This window comes from Cucumis sativus, chromosome 7, assembly GCF_000004075.3.
Source record: "Cucumis sativus cultivar 9930 chromosome 7, Cucumber_9930_V3, whole genome shotgun sequence".
In the NCBI taxonomy this organism is placed as follows: domain Eukaryota; kingdom Viridiplantae; phylum Streptophyta; class Magnoliopsida; order Cucurbitales; family Cucurbitaceae; genus Cucumis; species Cucumis sativus.
In genome coordinates this window covers 21,551,031-21,561,744 of record NC_026661.2, presented here as the reverse complement: position 1 = coordinate 21,561,744, position 10,714 = coordinate 21,551,031, and the positions used below count along the sequence as shown (strand labels likewise).

At 26.8% G+C, this 10,714-nt stretch overlaps 1 protein-coding gene across 1 annotated transcript; it reads right to left on the bottom strand.

Moving 5' to 3' along the window:
- Positions 1-9,358: 9,358 nt before the first annotated feature.
- On the bottom strand, positions 9,359-10,038 carry LOC101209445 (auxin-responsive protein SAUR78). The gene has a single exon (XM_004141676.3). It carries the CDS (start codon positions 9,956-9,958, stop codon positions 9,581-9,583), a length of 378 nt encoding a protein of 125 aa, XP_004141724.1. The 5' UTR covers positions 9,959-10,038; the 3' UTR covers positions 9,359-9,580.
- Between the last annotated feature and the right edge of the window lie 676 nt (positions 10,039-10,714).

Below are 10,714 nucleotides of genomic sequence, written 5' to 3'. Positions count from 1 at the left end.
CGAAAAGTTGGACGTCCCAATAGGGATGTGAGGGGCCACGACCAACTTTACCTTTTCGGGAAACCAACGACATGTCGTTTGCTTCTAACTAATTTTCCTTTTAATACAATATAATCTTTCTAAACCTTTTATGAAACTAATGATTTTGCTTTATATATTGAAGTTTGTTATCAACATTGACACGTGTCAATCTTTTTTATTTCCTAACAACTTGTAATTATAGTTGACAATAAAAATTAACTCCGATTAGTTTATTCATTTACATGTATAGTTTTTTTATTAAATTTAAAATAGGGACTAAATCGTTATAAAATATATTGAATCATTACTTATTAGGCTGCTCAAAGTTTGATGACCAACTTTTAATTATTAAAATGGAGTAAATATTAAAAAAAATTAATTTCAAAATCAAAAATTGAAGACCAATTATAAATAGATAGTAATTTTTAAGAATGTAACAATATTTTAAAAAATTACAAATATAGCAAAGACTATGGGCGATAGACTTTAACAGATTTTGTTATATTTGTAAATTATTTAAAATGTTGCTATATACTTAATTATTTTGAATCTAATTGTTACGTTGCAACTATATAATTTTCAAACTTGTTCAATTGTTACAATTTATATAATTATATAAGTTTGATAGTCATATTTTACGACTATACTAAAATTCAATTCTTACGAGTGAAAGTTTTGGGTAAATTATAACTACTACCTACTTTAAGCGATCATGATTTTACCATTTTTATGGAAAAAAAATTGACTTTATGCACAAATAAATGTATAGCACAAGCATAAGAAAATTAAAGTTAAAAGAAAATAATTTTTGTGTTGTTAATTGGTGATGGGACTTGGAGAAAAAGAATCATGTTTTTAATTTCTTTATCAAGAAAAAGGAACACAATAGTTATGTGGTGATGATAATAACAAAAGCAAGACAAAAATAATATCTGAAACAGAGAAAATGTATATATATATATATATATATTATTTAATGACAATTTTCATAAATAAGAGAGAGATTTATTTTTTTCAGTAAAAAAGAGAAATGTTTGGATATTTTTTTAGAGAATTAAAGGCCCAAAGTGGAGGTTTTAAAGAAAGAAAAGGCCCACCAACAAAAGAACCTATGGTCTAAAGAGAACCAAGAGTGGTCCATTTGGAATGGCCTAATTTTTCATAAGCCCACGTGAATTCCTACCTTATTCACGTTCCAATGTCCTACAACTCACGTGCCCTTACTTTTCTACTTCTTTTAACTGCACCACACACTACACTTCACTTCATTTCTTCTACTTTTTAAATATCTATTTTTGTTTTTAGTTACCAACTGTTCAATTTTGGTGTTTGGTTCTCGTTTGTGTTATTCTTTCGTTCGTTTTGATCTCTACTCTCCTTCTCCTTAATCTTATCTTGATATTGGATTGGTTAGTGATCCTTCTATCGTTGTACTGTTGAGTTTAGTAGTTAGTACGTTGAGTGACTGATCCGATTAAGTGCAAAAGGAAGTAAGGTTCACTCGGTTCTATTGTTGTACGTCTACGGTTGCATGTGACGACAGTAGAGGTTTTTAGGTGATAGTTTGCTCTCGACTCATTTATTTTTTATTGGTATATATTCACCAGCTCAACTTAACTCAAATTCCAATGTACTTACATCAAACTTGCTCATCTATATGCTATTTTCATGGATAACCCTCAACACTCATTGTTACTTTTGTTTATTTTTTCAATAAACATATTAGATGCGAATATTTAGCCACATTCATGAGGTTCAATGCCAAAATTTTGATTTGAAAAGTACATGTTTTGTCAAACAAAGAAAAATGAGTACAATGCCAAAATTAGAAATGAATAACTACTAGAACGGAGAAGGTCGGTGATATATAATTAAATTTGTCTTCTCTACTAATGATTTAATATTGTATCAAAGCATGTGATTCACAAGAGATTGGTTTGTGTTCAAACCTTTGCATTTAAATCATTAAAATTACCTATCAAATGAGAAAGTGATATATTTATATAATAATTGACATGACGTTCATCTTAATCCTCTTTAAATTAGCTTTTTTTTAAAAAAAATCCTAAACAAATTTGGATTATATTAAATATGACAAGCTCAATGATTAGTTAACCTTGAATTTATTTAAGTACGTGTTCATTTTTATTTTAGACTTAATTTCTGTACTCGTAATATTACAATATTTGACCTATTTCAAATACTAAAAAGCTAACTAAAGACAAAATAATTCTTAAATGAAGTTAGATTATTCATATTATATATTCGTGATAATCGCTTTTGATTCCTTAAAAAGAAAGTTTTGAAATGACATTGACCGAAAGAAGAATCTATTTCTTTATTTTTTTTGTCATATTATTTTCAAAATTCAATCCAAATGTAGATTCTCCATTTATAGCTTTAAAGTTAAAATTGGACGAAGTACAATATTTATAATTCAACAAGATTTTTTTGTTGGTGTACAATTGACCTCAAGATTATATTTTCATTTATGAAAAAAAAAGCCTCTTGTCAACAAAAAAACGAAAATGAAAATGAATAGAAATAATTATAATAATAAATAAACAAAATCTTAAGAATGAAGTTTATGAATATGGCCAGGCCACAAGTTGTTTACTTGTTCTTGACACTGACCCAATTGCAACAAAAATCATCGTGTGGTTGCTCTAAAATATATATATATATATATATATATGTATATATGAAAATATGTTTATATACATAGTGCTCATAATACATATATAGTTTATTTTGGCATATCATATTATGTCACATATAGGTTAGAAAGATCATGATACTAAAAACTTAGGTTAACTTATTAAAAGATTAGTTAGATAGTTGGAGGTTTGATATCTCTCGGTCTATATAGTTTAGTAAACGTGTGTAATATAGTTAAGATCAGTTCGAAAATAGTTCAATTAAGCAACGTACGTAAATATCCGAAGTTCAACTCAAGTTATATATGTAGGGTTATGAGGATATATTTTAGACCATTGGTCGTTGTCGCAGTTAGTAACAAAATTGTACCGGATCTTATCACTAGCAACAGTGCACGGCTTTGTTCTCTCTAGTCATTTTCACGCTGAATTCCTTGCCTCCATTTGTTGTACTCTTTCACTTGCTCTTCTTCCCTACCTTAAGTCATCTCTTTGAAAACCAACCACTAGTTTTTAACACAATTTATTATCTTTAATTAATTTATCTCTCCATTCTGTTTGATCTTTTGTTTTCTTTTAGTTTGATTGATTCAATGTTGGAAAAGAGTTTGAGGGTAAATTGCATAAACCAATTTTAAAAGGGGATGATAACTTTCAAATTTAAATTAAATAACCAAACTTATATAAATGTATAAACCGTAACATTTGTGTAAGTTTGAGGGTTCAATTTCATCACATGTGAGTTTAATTTCTACCGTTATTTTAAGCTTGAAGTACTCATAATGTAAATTATAATTGCAACTGCAATAATGAGTTCATGTTTTTAGAACGAGCCAATTTGTTAGTCGATGGTGAAAGCTATGAAAAAAAATTGGTAGACCAAATTGGACTCTGTCATAGTTATAGACATAATTTGTAATTTATGACCTTGTTTCGATTGATTTGAAAACAACGTTGTTACTTTTATTTAAATGCTTTTGATATATAAAAAAAATGTTCGAACATCGTAGGTACAATTTTGTTTAATTTAATTTATTATATACTAAAAATGATTTTATTAATATAACGAACGACACGGAAACATTATATGAACTAATAATTTAAAATAATAAATCATCAGAGTTGGTCGTTTGAAGTTATTGTTGGAGTTGGCAGCAGATGGAAAGTGGTGATAGCCATAACTACGACAACATATTGAAAGTGAGGTAGATGACTTTTAAATGTATTTTTGATACAATTGGAATCGTGAGAGATTATTTGTTAAACATTCTATATTATTTTTTCTTCCAATTGATTTCATAAATTCAATTGTGTCCAATATTAAATAGTCAAAAAGTTAAACACATCATAATCAATAGATAATTAGTAAAATAAGAAAGAAATATAATGAGATCCAACATGAAATAAAGAAAGAACAAATGAAGAATACCAAACAACCTTCCAACTTGGTTTTGGAAGTACTCGTTATGATTGATGGGCCAATGCCATATGGAAATGTGTGGGCAGATCTTGTTGAGATGAGATCCCATTAGCCCACAATAAGAATCCATGGGTTCTATATAGCTTTAGATAAATATCCTAAGAATGTATTAATACTAAAACAACGGCATAAAACATATATGTACGGTTATCAATGATTTTGGATCGAAGGTATAATCAACTTAGAAGCAAAAAAAACACTCGACTTCAAGCCTAGAAAAAAATAAAAATTTGTTTAAGTCTCCCCATACGACTAAAAATGTGTTTGGTATGTTTCTATATTTTGACACAGATATATACTGAAAATACATTGAACAACATTTCTTTAGTAGTAGTGCAATAAATGAGTAGAAATATTTAAGTGTATGTCATATCTCAAGTGATCGGTAATACATCTTAAACTTTACAGATCTACTGAACATCAATTCGGATGTCAAGATTTAAGAAAATAGGTTAAATTAAAAGTTTTCATTTCGAAATTCGAAAAAATTTGTAATCTAATATTTATAAATTTAAACTTAAAATTTACTTCTGGTTTTGTAAGACCTCGTAAATAGTCCATGTGATTTGATAAAATCCTCTTAAACAAGAACTTTATTACATATATTAATTATTAAACCACACGAACTAAATTCTAAAAACTAAGCTCAAATTTATCCTAGAACGTATTAAATACATCTAAAGAAATGTTTAGGCCTCAAACTTCAAGGGAGTAGAACGAAGAATTACAGTTAACTAAAATAATACTATTTCAATTTTTTTATTACAATGTCTACTATTTCTCACTCACAAACTTTTTTTCTAATATTTTTTTAAACGTGTTTACTATTTTCTGTCCATATTATAACATTCTATATTTAAGTGGTAGACTATCATAATAAATATTAAAATAAATACTCTAACATATTATTATTGAGTGAGATATTTATAACCGGCAATTTTAGAAATAACAATAAAGGGTATAATAACAACTTTTGTCGTCTAACTTTTTATAAAATTTTCACATACTTTTTTAATAATATGAATGTCCAAACACATGTAGACAAAGTTATTGAAACTAATTGGGAGAAATGATCCCTCCAATGGGCAAAAAGGGTGTGGTAATATCATAGCACACGGTTTAAAGCCCCATTCCGCTGCTGATTCCCAATTGCACATCTGTTTTACGTTCACATATCAGATTTGAAGTGTTTATGTGTCAGCGCAGCAGCCGATTAGCACATCACAAATTCATCATCAACATTATTTTAAAGAAACCAAGTCAAGAAGCCAAAGCATGTGTTTGTGTTCATTCAAAAGGGTCAAATAGATTCTCTTACTTCAATTGCGGCTCTGAATGTGTATTACTTACGAAGTTACAACCCCTTATCTAAACATTCCTATTCCTTTTCAACCTCATTACCAAAAAGTTGTTATCAATTCAAAACTTAAAAAGTTTCATTACTTATAATGGTCAAATCATTTAAATATACTAAATTCATCTCACGTTTATCAAATTGTTTTAAAAATTCATGTAATTGTAACAAAATTTTATTAGTGAATCTATAGTAATTAGCTTGAGTTATCGCGCGTACTTAAAATTATGAGTTATGTGAAATTTAGTGTTATTGTTTACTATTACCTATACCTATGGAGGTCAAACAGTATTGATATCGATAACGGTAATAGTAAAGATGTTAGAATATGTCAAATATGAAAGATTTTCAACTTTTACAGTAGCAATAATGATAGTCATAATAATAATTATATGGATAACAATAACGATAAAATAAAATATAAGGTTAAAGAGTAAACGAATTGAGCAACCTAAACTCATCGATCAATCAGATTGAGTTATTTTGTTACAAATGTGAATGTAGAATATTAATATTGAAATTCTCTAAAAAATATAAATTATTTCAATAAAATTCCATTTTATCTATTAAATTTCATTCTTTTAAATTTAAAAGATAAAAATGAAAATAGTTTACTTGTGTATTTCTTTTAAAAGTTGACTGAAATCATAAAAGAAAATAGAGCAAAATTCATAAAAATCTTTTTAATTCATTAAAATTTTTGTACTGTATTTCATAAATAGATTCATTTTTATTCACTATCCATAACCATTTTCCTAAGCAACAATTTGATTTGAATGAAATTTGATTAAGGCAACAAAAGTTGTAGCACTAATCAATGTCATCTTGCTTGCTTAAGTGTAATTTTCTCCTAATGTTATTAGAATTAGTTTAAATCCATATCTTAACTTAGTTTTTATGTCTTTAATTTCATATTAGTATTAAACTTTTTTCCCCTAATGGTAGAAAATCTTGTAAATTAAGCTTTGCATGAATTGAATTCATGCTCTTCCATTGATTATTGTGTATGATATCATTAAAACTTATATGAAAAATTATCAAAAGTAAATATAGTTGAGCACTAATAATGATAAGTTAGTTTTTTCTCTTTTCTTCTTTTAAAAAAACACTTTAAAAAGTAATACTTCCAAATATAGTAAAATGAATAAAAATATTTTAAATTATATCAAGGATAAAAATTGATAAACTTCTATCATTCATTTTTTTTTACAACTTCTAGTTAAAAAATTGAATAATTTGTTGAAACAAGATGGTCTTATCAATTATAAGTTTCAATTTTCACCAATAAATTATTATTAGATTCCATGCGTGCATGAATTTTCATTTAAATTAATTGAAACCTAATAAATTGAAAAAAGAATCCACTAAACTAACTGACCTCAACGTACGTATATTTTAAATCCTATTGATCTATTTTCAAATATAACAAAATAAATAAAAATATTTACAAAATATCTAATAACAATAATTCAAAATTGACTACTTTTTCATGCTGTAATGGACCAATAAAAAGTTGGTCCATGTCACAATATTTTCTAAAATTATAAAATAAGTAAATTTAAAAATAATGATTTCTATGATTATCGTTTGATATAACTAATTTTATCATACTTGCAATATGTAAAAAAAATTGGTGTTATGGGCTGTTTTTTTTCTCCAGAAGTTTATGTCGTTTCATGCAATTTTTTCTATTTTAATTTATTAGGGTCTAATTAATAGATTATAATGTTTTGATTTAAAATAATTTCTCTTATAAATATCCTTTAATTAGGCCTGACTTTTATTTGATACTATGAATTTGTCTCAATTCTAATAAGAAAAAGAGATAATGATCTGTCATTAACCACTAAAATCTCTCTTCCTTTTTCTTTTTTTTTCCATCTTTTCCAACACAGTTTTTGTCCACATACTTTCAAGGGACTATTCAAAATGATCACCTTCTTAATCTGAAAGCAAACTTGAAAAGTAATTAATGTACATAATTAAACAGAAATCAAAGTAATTAAGTATACAAATTCTCAAAGCATTGCATGCTTAATTAATACAATCAAATTAGCTCTCTAATTAATTACTTTTATAATTATAAATCAATATATCACTTTCAAAGCTTAAACATGAGTTGTATATATATATATATATATATATATATATAATTATCTTTCTAATTTTTCATCATATTCACCTTTTTTTTTTCTTTTCTAATTAGGATGGAAATTTTCAAGTTCTGCCTAACCAATGTCTACACCTTTTGACAGCTCTCTTTCATACCCTTCTGATTTTTTGTATTCTTTTTTTTTTTTTAATTAATGTTGACTTCTATACTTAATTAAGACTAATTGTTGTTATTATTTTAAAAAACCACTCATTATAATGTCTTCATTTTCTCTTGCATAGCCATTAAAATCATTATTTTGGGAGGGTATATATATATATAAGAAAAAGGGATTGTTAGGGCAGTGTACTTTGGTTGTACAATGAACCCCACATTTGGACTTTTTAGAGGTTAGAGAGGTAACACGACCCTAATACAAACTTCAAAAACTACAAATCATAATGCAATTTTATAACGCGATTTTATGTTTATATATAAATGTGCGATTCATTGTAAAGTCATTTCACATAGGTTTTAAGCCTAGAGAATGATAAATATTAAGAAATTGACAAGAGAACAATATAAACAATAGAGAATTGATACAAATGTAACTTACTAGCAATGTGTTATACGTTAAAAGGAGAGGGTAATTGATTTAGTAGTTTGAAACATGAAATAATAAATTAGAATGAGAAAGTTATGGATGGAAACAATTTTAATAATTTTAATTAGAGAAAGAATCTGTAACTTGATTGATGGAGAATTTAGGAGAAAGTGACAGAAAAGGAATTTTCTAACATTTGACTCTTAAAATTTAAAACATATTTTAACCCAATTAACATTTTATTCTTGAGAAAACAACATGACTATATATGGAGAGTTGACTGCCAAATATAACCCTAGCAATGATCAACGTCTTTGTAAAAATGAAAATTTTGAAAAAAATTATAAAAACCCAACAAAGTAAAAAGAAAAAAGCACCTATTGATATTAAATTTTTTCACAAAAATTTACTCTAGTTTTTGTAATATATTTTCCAAAAAGGAACCATATTGATTTAGTCCACGTTCAGTTCTTATTACACATAAAATAATTTGAAGACTTGAAAATAGGATGATGTTTGGATGCACCCTACATATCACTTGAATTTGTGCATTCCTTCCCTCCATTCACTTTAAAAAATATTAAAGTATTCTAAAGACAAAAATGGTAATTGTAACTAATAGAAATTTTAGAAATAATAGTTAAGTATAAAACAAAATTGTAAGTACAACAAAACCTATCTATGAATTATAGATCAATATTTGCAACACGTGACTTTTACGGATTTTACTATATTTGTAATTGTTTAAACTTTAATTATATATTTAATTATTTTGAATTTAACTACTATATTTATAACTATCTCGAACAAATTATAAAATATTTGGTAGGATAAATTTTGATGATTCCACAATTTAATGGAAGGGGAAAAAATTGGTGGACACATACTTATTTAAAATTTCCATATTCGTAAATTAAATTTTAAATCTATAATCATTCAAATTAAAATTTAGCCGTCAATCAACCGATTAATTTAACCCTAAATTGATAAAAATAATTTAAATAAATACTTATATTCATTTTTAAAATTCTTCACAAAGTCCAATTCGGTTAAGAGTGAGTTAATTTATTCATTCAATTGGAACAAATTTCAATGAGCTAATAGAAAGACGACAACGAAACCCAAGAATTAAAATTGAATGATGCAATTATATATAATTAAGTAGCAATCTTTAATTATATTGTTTAATTAATCATGATTAATTATCACAAAATTAAAAATTAAAAAAAAAAATACACATTCCCATCAACGACCAACTTCTCTCAACAAACATTAGCTACCAACATCTTTACACCTTAATCAAATTATTAGACTTTGTATTATGCATGTCGTTCGTTGTTGCCGTCGTTCATCCGTTGCTATAACCATTGAGTCAACAAGTGTAAAATTCGACGAGTTCCTCCGTCGACCCCAACTGTGTTGCCGCATTCTCCAACATCCACAACAAATGCTCAAACATCACAACCTCACAAGAAACCACCAACTCACCATCCTCGTCAAACGACGACGACTTATCAACCAACTCTTGAAATAGAGGATGTGTTACGACATCTAAGCTGACAAAATATGGTCGTCGTGACTTACCAACATAGACTGTGCGAAGCTCCTTGGAGTTGATGTTCTCACCAACATTGGCACCATCGCTCACTGCGGCAACCGAAACGGAGCTGGAGCTTCGACCGAGCTTGGTGATCGAGGGCCATCTCTTAATGGCTGACTTGAGCTTGGTGAGAGTTCCGGCTTTGACCATGGCGGAAAATTGTAAAGAGAAAAGGGGAAAATTGAGAGAGAATTAGAAGAAGGTGAGGGAAAGATAAAGGGAAGCTTCGTTATATAAAACAAAGGGAAATGGAAGAAGAAAAATAAAAGAAGAAGAATTATACGTGCATGGCCCACACGTATATTGATAAATAAATATATCTTTGGTTGTTATTATTATTATTATTATTATTTTATTTCAATTTTAGATATGAAGAAAATAAAAAGAAATGAATTTGTTTTGTAATTTAATTAAAACATTCCATTGTAATTTATTAATATTTGTATTAAAATTATAATTAGTACATAATCATCCACATATACGTACCAGTTTTGACGCGTGTAATTTCATTAATCAATTTTAATCAATTAATCAATTAATCATTAATCAGTTTTCAATTTTTTAAATCTTCTTTTTATTATATTGACAAATCAATTTGGTTATTTTTTATTTTGGAAGAATCAATTTGGATATTTATATTATGGGGACTCGTTATTTTTAATTTATATATTTTTTATTCAACAAAGGAATGAATTAAGAAAATAAAATGAAACTATGAAGTTCTCGTATGTATTTTAATACATGTATTATGTATACAAGATCAATTTATAAATTTGAAATTAGCCTTTAAGAAGGTGAGTAATATTTTGATAAGTTGGTTTATGCTTATATTAACCTATTTAATGGGCTATAGTTCAAAACTTAAATTAATTAATCAAATTAATTTCTAAAATTTGATCGAATAAT